The sequence below is a fragment of the Sus scrofa genome, chromosome 6, assembly GCF_054392235.1.
Source record: "Sus scrofa isolate SSC_HxYL_T2T_F1_AM1 chromosome 6, Sscrofa_HxYL_maternal_Yorkshire_Landrace_v2.0, whole genome shotgun sequence".
Classification (NCBI taxonomy): domain Eukaryota; kingdom Metazoa; phylum Chordata; class Mammalia; order Artiodactyla; family Suidae; genus Sus; species Sus scrofa.
The window spans coordinates 79,423,943-79,440,233 of NC_139388.1; the positions used below are offsets into that span (position 1 = coordinate 79,423,943).

Consider the following 16,291-nt stretch of genomic DNA (forward strand, 5'->3'; position numbering starts at 1 on the left):
GAAGCCGAATAAGCGTCCTGGTATACATCCTGACTGTTCCTAGCATCGCCTGTCAGTCCACGCAGACTAGGACCCTCCTCCAGATGCCGAGGGCATTTGGGCATCTCCCTGGAGACTAGGTACCCTTCCCCTCCTTGGCAGTTCTTTTGATCCCAAGGAGGCAGAGAGCCCGAGCCTGAAAGGCAGGTGGCACAGGCAACAACATGACTGGCTTCTGGGGCCAGGGCCAGGCTTCTGGGGCATTTGTCCAGTCCATCCAGAAGGCACCTCCAAGCTGGGCTTCTTTCCAAGGGTGTTCTTGGACATTAGTGCACTATTTATGAGATCTGTGCTAATTCTAGTTCAGCACAGCTCGTTGAAAGAACAGCACCTCTGCCCTGTTGACAGGGACATAGAAGGGGAGGAGGAGGTGGATGGCAAGTTGGGAAACTCTTGGCCCAGAGGCTCCTCAGCTCCCTGACTTCCCCTGACTCCTGCTCTTGAGTCTCTCCGCACTGAATAAGATGTGCATGTTTGAGTACCCGCAGCAGGTTAAGGACCCAGCATTGTCACTGCAGTGGTTGGGGTCACTGCTGTGGTGCGTGTTCAGTCCCTGGCCCAGGAAATTCCGTAAGTAGCAGGTGCGGCCAAAAGAAAAAAAAAAAAGATGTGCATGTCACACACACCCGCGCCCGCCCCCCACTCCCGCCAGACCGTTGCTGGCCCAAGGCGGGGGGATTGGTCCCCAGGGGCTGGAGCCAGGGGTCCTGTCCCACAGGCTGGTTCTGAGTGCAAAGCAGCTTGAGTGGTTCAGACCCAGGGTTGCTTAGCCAGGCCCACTCCAGCAGCTTGGAACTGAGGAGCCAGGAGTTTGAGCTCAAAAGACTTCGGGTCTTTTGAATTATCCATGATGACACCTGATGGAAAGTGAGGTCAGCTCAGGGTTCACTGCCAAGGGGGCCATTGGTCTGACCAGCCATGGCCTGTTTTTGTTCCCTAAAGCACAACTTGTGCCATCAGCTAGAACTCAGGACCTGCTCAGGGCTTCCTTTGGCTGCTGCCATCTGTGTATATCCCTGCTGCTGCCGGCAGTGGGAGCTACCTCAGGACCTGAGCTGCCATCAGCCCCTGGCCCAGGGCCTTGCCCCCAGTGCTGCCTGGGACTGCTGGAGCTCGGGCTGTGCCCTCAGAGGTGCCTCGCCCAGCATCACCCAGCCCTTGGTACTACGGTCCTGATTTAAACTTCTCCCCATCATCCTGCCCAGGGTCACCAAGAAGAAGAAAACTGGCAAGAAGAAGAAGCCCAGATCGGATGAGGAAGCAAGTCCACTTCACCCGGCCTCCACCCAGCACGCGTGTGCCAGGCGGGGCAATGGTGACGGCCTGCTCAGCAGCCCAGGCCCCGGGCGGGGCTCTCCAGACACCACCCTCGCCTCCCTGCCGCAGCAGGGCGGGGGGCCCAGCAGCACAGCCGAGGGTGGCGAGCGCTCAGAGCCCGGCCAGGTGGGCCTGCTTATCCCCGCGATGAAGGACACCTCCATGGAGTGCCTGGGACAGCCCCTGAGTAAGGTCATCGACCAGCTCAACGGGCAGCTGGACCCCAGCACCTGGCGCTCCCGCGTCGAGCCCCCCGACCAGTCCTTTCGGACCGGCTCTCCCGGGGACAGGGACGCCCCGGAGAAGCCACCATTTAGCGACTTTAGTGAGGGGCTTCCAGCCCCAATGGACTTCTACCGCTTTACCGTCGAGAGTCCAAGCGCTGTTACAGCAGGTGGTGGCAACCATGACCCTGCAGGGCCTGGCCAACCGCTGCATGTTCCTGGTGGCCCTGCGGCTGCTGGCCAAGAAGAAGAGGGAGGAGGAGGAGCGGGACAGGCGCCTCGGCCCTTAGAGGACGCCCCGCGGGAGGCCCAGGAGCCCAAGGCCCAGGAACTGGAAACCCAAACACCCCCGGTCGGTGAGGGGCCTGGGCCTGAGCCAGAGTCTCAGGAGGCTCTCTGCCGACTCAAGGGGGACCGGTCCAGCCCCTGCCTGAGCAGCGCCGAGGACTCTGGGGTGGATGAGGGGCAGGGGAGCCCTTCTGAGATGACCCACTCGGCAGAGTTCAGGTGAGCCAGTAGGTCTGTGCTGCTCACGTGGGATGCTCCTGTCCTTGATCCGGGGGCACTGGCTCTGCCCCCGAGATAAACCAAGCACAGCTCCCGAAAGACCTGGCCTGGGCCGGGAGGGAGGGAGGGGTGTGATTCCCCCCCTCACTCTGGCTCCTGGGGGGGAGCAGAGCCACCACAGCCATGCTGCCTCTGGGTGCCTGCATGGCCTCTCCTGCCACCGCCCTAGCCTAATGCCTTGCCCTCCCGACGCTCATCCCCTCACAGAGTCGACAACAATCACTTACTCCTGCTGATGATCCATGTGTTTCGAGAAAACGAGGAGCAACTCTTCAAAGTAAGTCCCAGGATCTCAAGAATGAGCAAAGGTGGAGTTCCCATTGTGGCTCAGTGGTTGATGATTCCGACTAGGAACCATGAGGTGGCAGGTTCGATGCCTGGCCTTGCTCAGTGGGTTAAGGATCTGGCGTTGCTGTGGCTCTGGTGTAGGCCGGTGGCTACAGCTCCGATTAGACCCCTAGCCTGGGAACCTCCATATGCCATGCGTGTGGCCCTAGAAAAGACAAAAAGACCAAAAAAGAAAAAAAAAAAAAAAGAATGAGCAAAGGGCCAGCATGGCGAGGGCGGGGCCCGATGGGCCGCCGCGCTCCCCTTTGCAGGGCAAGTGGGCTGTCCAGGGCCGGGCAGGGGCCACAGTGCCCGACCTTTCCTTGCTCCGGCCCCTCAGATGATCCGGATGAGCACGGGGCACATGGAGGGCAACCTGCAGCTGCTGTATGTGCTGCTCACAGACTGCTACGTCTACCTGCTCCGGAAAGGTGCCGCCACCCGTACCCCTCGCCCCCTCATCCTCCTACCCCGAGTGTCTTCCCGCTGCCTGGCACATGGTGATGAAAAAGCATTCTACTAGGAGTTCCCTGGTGGACCAGTGGTTAAGGATCTGGCATTGTCACTGCTGTGGTTCATGTCACTGCTGTGGCACAGGTTCAGTCCGTAGCCCAAGAACTTCTGCATGCCACGAGCACAGCCAAAAAAAGCAAATGCTCTCCATGGACAGGGTTGTCAGTCGTCTTGGCAGATGCCAGACATGAGCCTGGGGCCCTGCCATCAGCTCCCCATGTCATTCTCCTTCTCCATTGTTTCAGACATCAGGGCAAAGACGGGTCCTCATGGAGAGGGGCTCCAGTCTTAGAAAATGGGGTGGGGGGGAGCAAAGAGGCCACTGGGGGTAATAGGCGTTGGGATCTCCTCTCTCAGGAGCCACAGAGAAGCCATACCTGGTGGAAGAGGCCGTTTCTTACAATGAACTTGACTATGTGTCGGTGAGTTCAGGCTCCACAGTTGGTGTGTGACCTAGGGCGGGGCTCCTGGGACCACCCACCCTCAGAGCTGCAGGGCAAGGCCATGTCGCCCACCTCAGCCCTGGGGGTGGGTGCCAGCTCTCGTCTCAGAGCAGCTTCTGTACATGACGCTGGGAAGAAGAACCAAGCTTGAGGGGCCCTCTTCCCGCGCTGTCATCTGTGCGTCCCCCGCACCTCGTGGGGACCTCCATGTGTGCTTCCTCCCTCCCGGGGTGCCCTCAGTCCAACCACGGCTGCCCCTGCTGGCATGTGTGCATGTGAGGGTGTGCTTTCTGCAGGTGGGCCTCGACCAGCAGACGGTGAAGCTGGTGTGCACCAACCGCAGGAAGCAGTTCCTGCTGGACACGGCAGACGTGGCCCTGGCTGAGTGAGTGCCGCGCTCTCCGCGGGCCTGGAGAGTCCGCATCTCTGTGCCCTCGGGGTTGGAGGGTGGGAAGTGGGGCGCAAAGAAGTAGAAAAGAGGCGTTCCCTCTGGAGGCTGCCCTCTGGGCAGAGAGCCAGGGAGGTGACAGGCACACTGCTTGCCTGATGACCTTGGATGCTACATGGCTTACGGAGCAGAAGGGGGCTGGCAGGAGTCACCCCACAGGAGAGAAAGCGCAAGCCCTGCTGTGAGGTCCCACGGCCACGCGTGCTCCACGTGCTTCTGTACAAAGACTGCGTGTCCTGAGGTCTTGTCTTCGTACAAGTCCTACCGTGTCACCTCGTCCAATCTTCCCTCCCCATCAAAACCCAAGGTCCGGTGGCCACTGGGAAGGGTGAGGCTTTCCCAAGCCACCACCGTTTGATGACCGAGGACTAATGATGCCTCGTCACCGCCCCACCTGCCACTCTGAGCTCAGGTTCCAACCAGGTCCCTCCCCCAAGGTTCTGGGACCCCTCCAGGACTAGGCCGTGTCCATGTGAAGGGTGGGTGGGGCCCCAGCCTCTGATAGCAAACCCCGCTCCTCCGGCAGCTTCTTCTTGGCTTCTTTGAAGTCAGCCATGATCAAGGGCTGTCGGGAACCCCCCTACCCCAGCATCCTGACTGATGCCACTATGGAGAAGCTGGCACTGGCCAAATTTGTGGCCCAGGAATCCAGGTGTGAGGTAAGAACCTGGGGAGGTGGGGGTGTTGTCCCCCAGATGCCAGCCCTGGTGTCAGGGTCAAGAGGTCAAAATCGCTGTCTTTGGTGTTTCTCCATCACCCACCTGGGAGGGGCTCTCCTGCCCAGCCTGTCCCCCTCCCCACTTGGAATGGGTCCTTGTCCCTCCAGCGGCCACTCCTCCTGCCGGCCCAGACCTCACCCTCTGTCCCCTGCCCCCCTCCCCAGGCGACCGCTGTCACCGTGCGCTTCTACGGGCTCGTGCACTGGGAGGACCCCCTGGACGAGTGTCTGGGGCCCATGCCCTGCCACTGCTCGCCCCCCGAGGGCTCCATCATCACCAAAGAAGGCATGCTGCATTACAAGGCGGGCACCTCCTACCTGGGCAAGGAGCACTGGAAGACATGCTTCGTGGTGCTCAGGTGGGAGCCCTCGCAGCTCCAGTGGGGGTGGGGGACAGCACCTCCCCCATGAGGCCCTGGAGTAGCCTCCCCCAGGGTCCTGGAGCTCCCCTGTACAGCCGGCCATCTGGGGCCCGGGGAACCCCTGCTGCCCCAGGTGAAGACCTGAGCTGTCCCCAGGTTTGGGGGCACATTCTTTTCTGCGCCTCTGCCGTCCTTTCTCCACTCTCCCTGCCTCCCTGGCCTCTGGTCTGGGGTTCAGCTCCCAACCTTGGGAGGGTGGGTCCCTGGGCTCTGGGTCCCCCCTGGTCCCCAGTTCCTGGGACAGGCCTCACTGCTGCCATGTTGTGCCCCTGCAGCAACGGGATCCTCTACCAGTACCCTGACCGCACCGATGTCACCCCCCTGCTCTCAGTGAACATGGGGTAAGTGTCCTGGCTAGGCGATGGGGGTGCCGGGCAGGCCTCCCAAAGGTCAAGACTGGGCCTGGGGCTCAGGGCTCCTGTCCTCCTGGCTTGAACTGGCGCTCCCTCGTCAGTTCAGCCCCCTCCCCCCGAATCCTCCTCCCCATCCAGCAGCCCTGACTGGTGCCCCGGGATCTGCTGAGCTCTGGGGGAACCCAAGGGAGGGGGGCGGGCATGCAGAGCTCCTTACCTGGAAAGGACCTGGTCAGATAGAGGAGGCAGTCCCCGAGTCTGATCGGGGAGGCAGTCCCTTCCCTGGGAGGCATCTGACCTGACGGGAAAGATGGACACACACCTACCTGGAGGAGGCGTCAGGCCCGAAAGGGGGAATTCAAAGAAGCTGCCCTGATTCTGAGAGGGCCGGAGTCAAGAGCTGATTCTCAGCCCCTCACCTGGCCCCGTTTAGGGATCTAGAAGGAGCCTGGCCATTCTGGAGATAAATGGTGTTACGCAGAAAAGGCTGGGGCTGCCCAGCTGCGTTAAGCCTCTCCTGAGAGCCGGAGGGGTCCGGACCACCCTCTGTGTTGTCCAGCCCTCGGGACTCTGGGGCAGGCCCTGGGCCCCCACCCCTCGAGCCAACCCCAGGGCTCCCCCTATGCCACCCCTTCCTCCTTGCTCCCGTTTCACCCTCCTCCTCTGGCCCAGGGGGGAGCAGTGCGGTGGCTGTCGGAGATCCAACACCACGGACCGGCCCCACGCCTTCCAGGTCGTCCTTGCCGACCGGCCCTGCCTGGAGCTGAGCGCCGAGAGCGAGGCTGAGATGGCTGACTGGATGCAGCACCTCTGCCAGGCCGTGTCCAAAGGGGTGAGCGGGCCCGCCCCCACCGCTCACCTGCCTCCCAACCCCAGCCGGACCCCCAGGGTCCCTTCCCCAAACCCACACAAGTCATGGAACAGCCTCTGGGGGTCAAGACGGGACAGCCTGGGAGGGAACCCTGGCGCTTTGGGCCACCGTCCCTCCTCTGTGCCCCCCCCCCACGCTCCTGAGGTGGGGGAGCCTGCCTGACCTCTAAAGGGAGGGACAAAGGGGCTGCATGGCCCCTGGGGTGGGGGTCCTGGCACAAACTAGCCCTTCCAGCTGGGGCAGCTGGAGAGCTCCAGCTTCCTCTCCCCTCCCTTCTGTCCCTTCCCCCAGGTCATCCCTCAGGGGGTAGCCCCCAGCCCCTGCATCCCCTGCTGCCTGGTGATCACGGACGACCGCCTCTTCACGTGCCACGAGGATTGCCAGACCAGCTTCTTCCGCTCCCTGGGCACCGCCAAGCTGGCCGACATCAGCGCCGTCTCCATTGAACCGGGCAGGGAGTACTGCGTCTTGGTGAGCCAGGTGGGGGCGATGGAGGCAGGCCGGGCCCAAGGAGTGCTGAGTTTGCTCACAGGGGCCCCCACTCTCCCCAGGAGTTCTCCCAGGACAGCCAGCTGCCCCTCCCGCCCTGGGTCATCTACCTGAGCTGCTCATCTGAACTGGACCGACTCCTGTCTGCACTGAACTCCGGGTGGAAAACCATCTACCAGGTACCCAGAGCGGAGCCATGCCCTGGGGAAAGGCGCCCTGGGCGCACAGACCAAGGCAGCCGTCGGGGGCCTGGGGCAGTGGTGTTCCAGTAGCTCCGGGAGAGATGAACGTGTAGGACCAAAGGGGCAGGATTCCGACTCCGGGGGAGTCTGAGGCCGCAGCTGAGCGTGGAGCCTGGGACACGCCATTCCTGAGCTTCCCAGTGAAGTGCTAATGGTGGGACTGGAGCTGGGCCCAGGTGGCAGGGGCACAGGATTGGCGGGACCCTCCTCCCTGCCCTCAGAGCGCAGCACCAGGCCGAGAGGGCACTCGGCAAGTCCCGGACAGACTACAGTTGGAGCATGTGCTGTGCTGCCCCTTGGAAGTGCGGGACCCGCCCTGGGCAGAGCAGAGTTCCACACGGAGACTCTCGGGGACAGAGCCCGCCTCCACGCCCTCCACCCCGTCTCCCCGCCCCAGAGCAGGGGCCTTCCCCAGAAGCAGGGGGCTCAGGGAGCCTCACCCCATCAGCTCGAGCTCCCCCGTGAGGAGCACATCTCAGCAGCATGGACGTAGTTCCAGGGCGAGGTCACACCTGGTGCCCAGGGACCCCACAGCCCTTGGCTGGCTCCCCCGGGGGTCTTTGCGCAGCCCTCACAGCCTGCCTCCACGCCCCACACAGGTGGACCTCCCCCACAGGGCCATCCCGGAAGCCTCCAGCAAGAAGTTCGAGGATGCCCTGAGCCTCATCCACAGTGCCTGGCAGCGGAGCGACAGCCTGTGCCGCGGCAGAGCCTCCCGGGACCCCTGGTGCTGAGGCGGAGCCGGCTGGCATCCTGGTGGGGTGGGAGAGGGAGGCCCCACCGCCGGGCAGCACGCAGTGTCATCGCCATGTCACCCAGCTGCGTGGGGCCGGGCTCCCAACCAAGTGCCCAGGCAGCAGAACCACCAAGTGGGGCTTGAGACAGGGTCTCCCTCCCAGGGATTCAGAACGAACGGGTGCTCAACACCCTGGGCTTCCTGCCCAGCAGGTGGCGACTGGAATGTGCTGGGGGCAGAGAGTCCGAGCCCTATGGGCTCTGCAAATGCACGGCCTCCTCCCCGGGGCCACCGTCTCAGTCCACGAGGGGAGTGGAGGGACTGGGAGGGTAGGAGCCCCTTCTTCCTCCCCTGGGTCAGGGGCCCGGGCAGAGGCTTAGGCCACCCTGGGGGCCCTGAGTGCCCGGCCATCCCTGTTCATGTTTGAACACTCGCCCGGCTGGGAGGGAAGCTGGAACGCCAAGGTCTCAGTGCATGTCCTTCCTCACTAACCCACCCCCAAGCACACTGCTGCCCGCCTGCCAGGGCCTGGGGCAGGCGCAGGGGGCCAGGCTGGCCCTCCCTGGCTACCAGGAGGCCCTGCATGTCCGAGGCCCCCTCCCCCTGCCTCCTCTGAACCTGGCCCTGCCCGCAGGACCTGGCAATCAGGCCGTCTCCTCTTGCTGGGAACAGAGCAGAGGGAGGAGGGCTTGGAGAGGAGCAAAGCCTGGTGTCTGCCAGCCTGGTGTCCCATCAGTGCCCCTCAACTGTCCCCTGCGTGGCTGATGCCGGGTCCTTCCCAAGAGGGCCTCTCGGGGAAGGGGTCAGGTGGCTTGGGTTTTGTTTTTTAAAATAAAATAGACATGTTATATTGCCAAGACTTGTCCCTGGCCCTTTTTGACCAGGGTGGAGGTGAGGAATCGCCGACCTTTCCTCTCAGGCCCTTCGTCAGCCCTTAGTTCCTTGGCCATCAGCGGCCCTGTGCCCACACTGGAAACCGGATCACCCCCGGCTGCCCCACTGGCACTCACTGTATGGAGGAGCTTGAGCCCTGGGAGCTTCTTGACCTGAGTTTTGCCCTCCCTCCTGTTTCCTGCCCCAGGATTATGTCTCCACCGCCAGGGCAGGGCACCCCTGCCTCCCCAGCCCTGGGGGGTGAGTGCCGGCCACCTGGGATAAACCCAGCCAAATCCAAGCTAACCCCAAGACCTCTTGTTGAGCTGCTACCCCAGCTGGCCAGAGGGTGCCAGCCAGCCAGTCCTGTGGAGAGCTCTGAGGCCCCCAGGCCCCTCAGTGCTGTGGCCTCCAGGGCCTCACACCTGGGAGGAAAGGGGTGGCCGTGGAGGCTACAGAGGTGGGGTTCTGGGCAGAGGCCCTGCCTCTGGGTTTTTGTGTTCGTATGTTTTTAAATGACCACACCTGCAGCACGTGGAAATTCCCAGGCCAGGGTGCAGCTGCAGCAATACCAGATCCTTTAACCCACAGTGCTAGGCCAGGGATCGAACCCACGCCTCCATAGCGACCTGAGCCACTGCAGTTGGATTTTTATCCCACTGTGCCACAGCAGGAACTCCCCTGCCTCTGGTTTTGATTGGGACTTGGATAATGCAGGGTGGCCTTGGCAGGAGAAAGGTGCCATGAGGCAGAGGACAAGGTGGGCAAAGGGATCTTGGCCCACACCTAAGCAGCCTGGCACCTGACAGTAGTGCCCACGGGTAGGAGGTCCCTTCTCACCATGAACAAGAATGATGCCTGGGCCTCTGCTCACCGGAACCACAGGAGCAGGCTCCCGCCCTGAGGAGGGACAGGACTAGGGGGCAGGTCCTTACCAGGTGAGTGACAAAAGCCACAGAGTTACTCCTTGAAAAACAATGGCCCTTACTTTTCCATCTCCTGCCCACCCAGGGTCCCCAGGCAGGGGCACATGGGTGCCTTTTACCGAGTGAAGCACTGTTCTAAGCATTCTTCACACGTCTCTAATCCTCCAAAGAACCTCTGCAGTGGGCGTCCGTATCCTCATCTTACAAACTGAGAGACTGACGCTCAAAGAAAGGAAGTGACCTGCCCAGCTCACATATAACCTGGCATTCCAGATCAGTTCCATAGGCCTCCGGAGCCCTCCCCTGCTCTCACTGGCAGTGGGACCACAGACAACCGTGGGAGCCAGATTGGAAGACTAAGGTCAAGAAAAGGGTCAAGAGAGTTCCCATCATGGCACAGTGGACACAAATCCAACTAGGAACCATGAGGTTGCGGGTTCGATCCCTGGCCTCGCTCAGTGGGTTAAGAATCTGGTGTTGCTGTGAGCTGTGGTGTGTAGGTTGCAGATGCAGCTCGGATACCCTAGTGCTGTGGCTGTGGTGTAGGCTGGCAGCTGTAGCTCCGACTCCCTAGCCTGGGAACCTCCGCGTGCTGCTGGTGTGGCCCTAAAAAAAAAAAAGGAGGAAAAGGGACGGGGATGGGAGAAGGGAATTGCTGAGTTGCCTAGAGGAGCCTCCCATGCAGCTGCCTCTTGCCCAGGGCTCTGAGCTGCCACAGGACTGGCCAAGCCACAGGCGGGGCAGGAGCAACAGCCCTTTGCCCCAGGGCGGGGGTGGCGGGGGGGGGGGGGGGGTGGGGGTGGGGGGGGGAGGCTGGAGAACAAGAGGGGCAGGAGCAGATCTCTTGGCTGATTGGCACTTTATGCCCGGCCCATCTCCCTTGGGGCCCAGATGACCTTTCCCCCAGATCCCAGGGTCCAGGCCCTCCCCTGCTGGGAGGTGTGGGGGACGGAGGCAGCAGGGATTGGTCTAGAGCGGGCAGGGGGCGTGTCCTAGGCCCGGGCAAGGCTTTGGAGGCTGAGCCGAGCAGGTGGACTCCTGAGAGAGACCAGGGGCTGCCTGGCTGCCGCCCGCCTGTCTGACCAGACCTCTGTCCTCCAGACATGGCCTCAGACCCCCCTGATCCCCAGCCCTTGGCCCTGCGGGGAGTGAAGGCAGCCTAAGCGCCCCCACCCCAGGGCCGTGCTCATGCCCCTGACCCGGGCAGAGCCGGCCCCCAGCCCGGAGCCCATGGAGACGGTGCCCCCTGCTGTGGACCTGGTGCTGGGCGCCTCGGCCTGCTGCCTGGCCTGTGTCTTCACCAACCCCCTGGAGGTGGTGAAGACACGGCTGCAGCTGCAGGGGGAGCTGCAGGCCCGGGGCACCTACCCTCGGCACTACCGGGGCTTTGTCGCTTCGGTAGCCGCTGTGGCCCGTGCAGATGGGCTGTTTGGCCTGCAGAAGGGGCTGGCCGCTGGCCTCCTCTACCAGGGCCTCATGAACGGCGTCCGCTTCTACTGCTACAGCCTGGTGTGCCAGGCTGGCCTCAACCAACAGCCGGGCGGCACTGTGGTCGCAGGTGCTGTGGCAGGCGCCCTGGGAGCCTTCGTGGGGAGCCCTGCTTACCTGGTGAGTGTCTTGTCTCCACCCTCCCCGGCCCCATGACCAGCTCCCATGGGGGTCTGCAGCCTCCGGGGTGACCTCTGCGGAGCAGATGGGGTGGGGCAGCTCCCCAGAACAGCCCAGCCCAAGCCTGGAATCTGCCCCTTGGTCCAGGGCACCAGGCCCTTGCCCTGATCCTTGCTCCCCTGCGGTCCCCGCCCCATGGGTCCTGAGCCAGGGAAGGGGACGGAGGATGGCAGGAGGTGGGCTGGCTCCACCTCAGCGTGGTCGCTTGCCTTTCTGTGTGGCCTATGCAAGAAAAAAGCTTCCATCAAGTGAGCGCCCGTGACCTAGGCCGATGCTGTGCAGTCATCATCTCTCCTGATCCTAGAACAGCTTTTCTAGAGGGAGCAGCCAGGCTGGAGAGTTTACGTAACTTGCCCCAGATCACACCCAGGTGCAGACCCAGACCCCCAACCCCATTCCATACCCCCCCTGAGCTGTGAGTTTATGGAGATCTGGCGTTGGGGCCCAGGGAGGGGTGCCCTTGACACCGTCTCCTTCAGGCTCTCCGAAGATTCCATGCCCAGGCCCTGTGTCACCTCTGCTCTTACAGGTCAAAACGCAGCTACAGGCCCAGACGGTGGCCGCGATGGCCGTGGGGCACCAGCACCATCACCAGGTGGGGACGGTCACCCCCCCCAGAGCTTCTCGGGCTGGGTGGGCTGAACGGGCTCCTGGGCGGGCAGGGGCTTCCCAGTGACCCTCTGCCCTCTCCCTGCAGAGCGTCCTGGGTGCCTTGGAGACCATCTGGCGACAGCAGGGCCTGGCAGGGCTGTGGCGGGGCGTGGGTGGAGCCGTGCCCCGCGTCATGGTCGGCTCGGCCGCTCAGCTGGCCACCTTTGCCTCCGCCAAGGCCTGGGTGCAGGAGCAACAGGTGAGCAACGCCTGTGTCCACCCAGGCAGGGCCTCCTGATCCTTTCTCCCTGTCTGCCCCGGCCCTTCTCACACCCCCACATCGCCAGCTGGACCCCCACACAAGGAAGCCCAGGGGGTGGTGACAGACTGACAGACACAGCCCCTTCAAGAAAGGCGAGGGCCCTCAGAGTCACAACCCTGGCCCTTGGGTCTGGCAGGAGTCGGGGTCAGCAGTGAACCCTGAAGCTGTGAAGGAGCTCAGGGGGTGGGGGTGGGGGTTAGTCGGAAGGGCCTTGTTCCAGCCCCAGGGGCTGAGAGGATAGGGCGGGCAGCACGTGGTTGGGTGGAGGGCAGCCACAGGGGTCAGCAGCCTGTGCATCCCCACAGTGGCTCCCGGAGGACAGCTGGCTGGTGGCCTTGGCTGGAGGCATGATCAGCAGCGTAGCTGTGGTTGCAGTCATGACCCCCTTCGACGTGGTCAGCACGCGGCTCTACAATCAGCCGGTGGACGGAGCGGGCAGGGTGAGCAGGGGACAGGGTGGGGGAGGGCACAGGAGCACCCCCCAACACACACGCATACACACACACCTCACACACACACACACACACACACACACATACAGAGAGAGACATGCAGGCGTCTCATACTCACATCCACATGAGTTTGGTTTGTTTGCCGAACACCTATGTCCCAGGCATGTGCTAATAAGCATTTTCACATCTGGATTTTTTGTTTGGTCTTTTTAGGGCCACACCTGCAGCATATGGAGGTTCCCGGGCTAGGGGTCAAGTCGGCGCTGTAGCCACCGGCCTACACCACAGCCACAGCCATGCAGGATCTGAGCCGCATCTGCGACCTACAGCACAGTTCACAGCAACGCCAGATCCTTAACCCACTGAGTGAGGCCAGGGATCGAACCTGCACCCTCATGGATGCTAGTCAGAATCATTTGCGCTGAGCCACGATGGGAACGCCCACATCTGGATTTTATTCCATCCTCACCACCACCCTCATTTTCCTGATGAGGAGACTGAGGCTTAGAGAGATCAAATGACTTACTCGCCTGAAGTCACCAGCTGCTAAGTGGAAGAGCCTGAGCTGGAACTGAGGCCTGACCCCAGGGCCTCACAGATGCATCTCTTGCGCTGATACAGGGTGTGCCCCCCACCAAGGCTGAGTTACGTTTCTTTTCTGTTTTTTGGTTGGGTTTTTTGTTTGTTTCTTTTTAGGGCAGCACTCGTGGCATATGGAAGTTCCCAGGCTAGGGGTTGAATTGGAGCTACAGCTGCTGGCCTATGCCACAGCCACAGCAACGCTGGATTCAAGCCGCATCTGCAACCTACACCGCAGCTCACGGCAACGCCAGATCCCAACCCACTGATCAAAGCCAGGGATCAACCCCGCATCCTCATGGATACTAGTCAGATTCGTTTCCACTGTGCCCCAACGGGACCTTCCTCTACAGGCTGAGTTAGGGTTGAAACCCACCTACCTGCCACTAGCTAGGCTGAGCCCCTGGCCCGGGGCCATGGCTGCCTGGAGGAAGAAGCCCCTTTCGAACTTTCACAGCCTAAGGGGCCACCTTTATGTAATGTGCCCAGCTTGAGGGGAGTGTCTTTGCTGCTGTGCTGCTGAAGCCCTTACACACAGATGTACCCCGGGGTGCCTGTCACCCCTGTAGTGACGTCTGCCCTGTGTCTGTCCCCAGGGCCAGCTGTATGGCGGCCTCACGGACTGCCTGGTGAAGATCTGGCGGCAGGAGGGCCCCCTGGCGCTCTACAAGGGCCTGGGCCCGGCCTACCTGCGCCTGGGCCCCCACACCATCCTCAGCATGCTGTTCTGGGATGAGCTCCGGAAACTGGCCAGGCGGCACCAGCACCAGGGCGCCTAGGTGACATCCCTCACTCCTGACACAGCCGGACACTTTGCAGGAAGTGACGCTGCCCTCCAGCTGGGAATGGCCGTCCCAGAGCCGGCCCAGGCCCGGGCCCTGTCGCAGGGTCCAGAAGCGCATAGACCACGTGGTCAACCCAGCCCCACGGCCCACCCGGGCCAGCACATCTGCCTTGAATCACCACCCAGGCGCTTCTCCAGAAAGTTCTCTTCGCTCTCTGTCCTGGGCCACCTCATCTAGAGCCTTACTCATTATTTTACAGTGCCGATCACTGCGAGCTGGGTCACTCACACGCACCAGCTCGCTCAGCCCTCACCACATGAGCCAGTAAAACTACCTTCTACTCATCAGGAAGCTGAGGCTCAGAAAGGTGAAGGCCCTTGACCGAAGCCACGCAGCTTGGAAGAGGCAGAGCCAGGAGTGGAACTCAATGTGCCCGGCCCGGACGTGTGCCCTTGGCAAGGGCGGGGACCATGGGGGCTGGAGTGCCCCTGGGGGATCCCTGAACACCTGGAGAGGCCCTGGGGGGCCCTGGAGGCCGTGGTGTCCTCACCTGTGTGAATCTTGCCAGGGCTGCCATTACAAAGGACCTCAGAAGTGGCGGCTTGGACAGCAGGAGGTTATTTTCTCCCAATTCTGGAGGCTGGAAGTCTGAGGTCAGGGTGTAGGCAGGGTTGGTTTCCTCTGAGGCCTCCCTCTCTCCTTGGCTTGTAAGTGGCCATCTTCTCCTAGTGTCCCCACATGGCCTTCCCTCTGTGTGCCTGTGTCCTAATCCCTTCTCATAAGGACACCAGTCATCCTGGATCAGGGCCCACCCCAATGACCTTGTGTTAACTCAGTTACTCCCTTAAAGAGCCCATCTCGAAACACAGTCACATTCTGAGGGGCTAAGGGTTAGGACTTCCACGTATGAATTGGGGTGGGAGAGGGGACATGATTCAGCCCATCAGCTGAGGGCTCTTACCAGGTCTCCTAGATGCCCAGTCCTGTGGGCGTTTGCAGCTCCTCAGGACCACTCTGAAAGGTAGCTCTGGAGGTGCCCTTTGCTCAGATGGGCAGACTGAGGCCCAGGGAAGGGGATGTCTTCCCGTGGGGAGTAGCACAGCTAGGTGTCCCCATTCCAGGCCCCTTCCCCAAGCTGCAGCCACACTCCCCCATGGGTGGGTTCTTAAGGCCCATACTGACTTTCGTGCTACAGAAGCGGGTCCCTGAAGGGGTCGGACAGGCAGAGGTCAACAACCTTCCCTGCCACACACCCCAGGTCTGCAAAGAGCTGCTCCCCAGAGGCACCCATATTGCACACTCCAAGCCAATAAATTTTCTATTTTTGTCTACTCCAATGACCCCTTCCTGCTGCCAGCCTCAGCCTCCCAAGCCCTGAACCCCCAACCTTGTCTCTCTCCTTTTGCAAAAAGGGGGACCAAAAGAATGGGGGCAGGGCAGCCCCACCCCTCAGGGCCGAGTGCCACCTAGTGGATGCTGGAAGGATCATTAAGGGGGACCCCTGTGGCACAGGAGAGGAGGGCCCAGAGCTGGACCCCCACCCCAGGCTGTCGGGGCCCAGACAGCCCCTTCCAGACCTTGGGCTGAGAGAGCAGAGCACCGGCCCAGGAGGTGGGGGACGGTCCCTCTGCTTCCAGACCTCAAGCTCAGACCTGCTTCCAGACCTCAGAGCAAACAGCGTGACCTCAGGCTGTGGGGGAATTGAAGTTCCCTTCCAGACCTTGGCTGGGGGGGACCCCACATTTCAGGCTGAGAGGGAGAACTCAGATAGAGGCTTGGGGACGACAGGTGAGGTGAGGCCTGGGGCTTCGGGGAGGTGCTGTATGGCAGGCCCACAGGAGGGCGAGAAAAGAGGGTGCCAGGCCATTCCCACTGTGGGGCAGCCTAAAGGAATCTGACTAGGATCCAAGAGGATGTGGGTTCGATCCCCAGCCTCGATCAGTGGGTTAAGGATCTGGCATTGCTGTGAGCTGTGGTGTAGGTTGCAGATTTGGTGCCGATCCTGTGTTGCTGTTGCTATGGCATAGGTTGGCAGCTGCAGTTCTGATTTGACCCCCTAGCCTGGGACCATCCATATGCTGTGGGTACAGCCCTAAAAGGGAAAAAGCAAAAAGGATAGGAGTTCCCGTCATGGCTCAGCAGATAGCAAACCCGACTAAGATCCATGAGGATGCAGGTTCGATCCCTGGCCTCGCTCAGTGGGTTAAGGATCCGGCATTGCTGTGAGCTGTAGTGTAGTTCCGATTGGACCCCTAGGCTGGGAACCCCCATACAATGCGGGGGCAACCCTAAAAGACACACACACAAAAAAATAAATAAAAGCAAAAAGCTTGTGAAAATAAGATTAATATTATTCTGATATTAAGAGGCTAATTGTACCAACAAA

The 16,291-nt window shown here is 61.6% G+C and overlaps 2 protein-coding genes across 5 annotated transcripts in view; both read left to right on the forward strand.

The window, feature by feature from the left end:
- Window positions 1-8,566, forward strand: part of PLEKHM2 (pleckstrin homology and RUN domain containing M2) — a 43,870-nt gene extending 35,304 nt beyond the window's left edge. For all 4 annotated transcript variants that reach the window (XM_021095385.2, XM_084962904.1, XM_021095386.2 and 1 more), the window contains 12 exons: window positions 1,245-2,087; window positions 2,355-2,424; window positions 2,815-2,905; window positions 3,345-3,409; window positions 3,727-3,815; window positions 4,405-4,537; window positions 4,762-4,955; window positions 5,294-5,359; window positions 6,044-6,203; window positions 6,534-6,713; window positions 6,794-6,910; window positions 7,573-8,566. In XM_021095385.2, coding sequence (XP_020951044.2) covers window positions 1,245-2,087; window positions 2,355-2,424; window positions 2,815-2,905; window positions 3,345-3,409; window positions 3,727-3,815; window positions 4,405-4,537; window positions 4,762-4,955; window positions 5,294-5,359; window positions 6,044-6,203; window positions 6,534-6,713; window positions 6,794-6,910; window positions 7,573-7,707 — 2,143 coding nt within the window. In that variant the 3' untranslated portion in view covers window positions 7,708-8,566. The remainder of the gene's footprint in view (window positions 1-1,244; window positions 2,088-2,354; window positions 2,425-2,814; window positions 2,906-3,344; window positions 3,410-3,726; window positions 3,816-4,404; window positions 4,538-4,761; window positions 4,956-5,293; window positions 5,360-6,043; window positions 6,204-6,533; window positions 6,714-6,793; window positions 6,911-7,572) is intronic.
- Window positions 8,567-10,548: 1,982 nt separating this feature from the next.
- Window positions 10,549-16,244, forward strand: SLC25A34 (solute carrier family 25 member 34). The gene is made up of 5 exons (XM_003127638.5): window positions 10,549-11,116; window positions 11,706-11,771; window positions 11,874-12,026; window positions 12,395-12,529; window positions 13,717-16,244. The coding sequence occupies exons 1-5, from the start codon at window positions 10,697-10,699 to the stop codon at window positions 13,897-13,899; spliced, it is 957 nt and encodes a 318-aa protein (XP_003127686.2). The 5' UTR covers window positions 10,549-10,696; the 3' UTR covers window positions 13,900-16,244.
- Window positions 16,245-16,291: the final 47 nt, after the last annotated feature.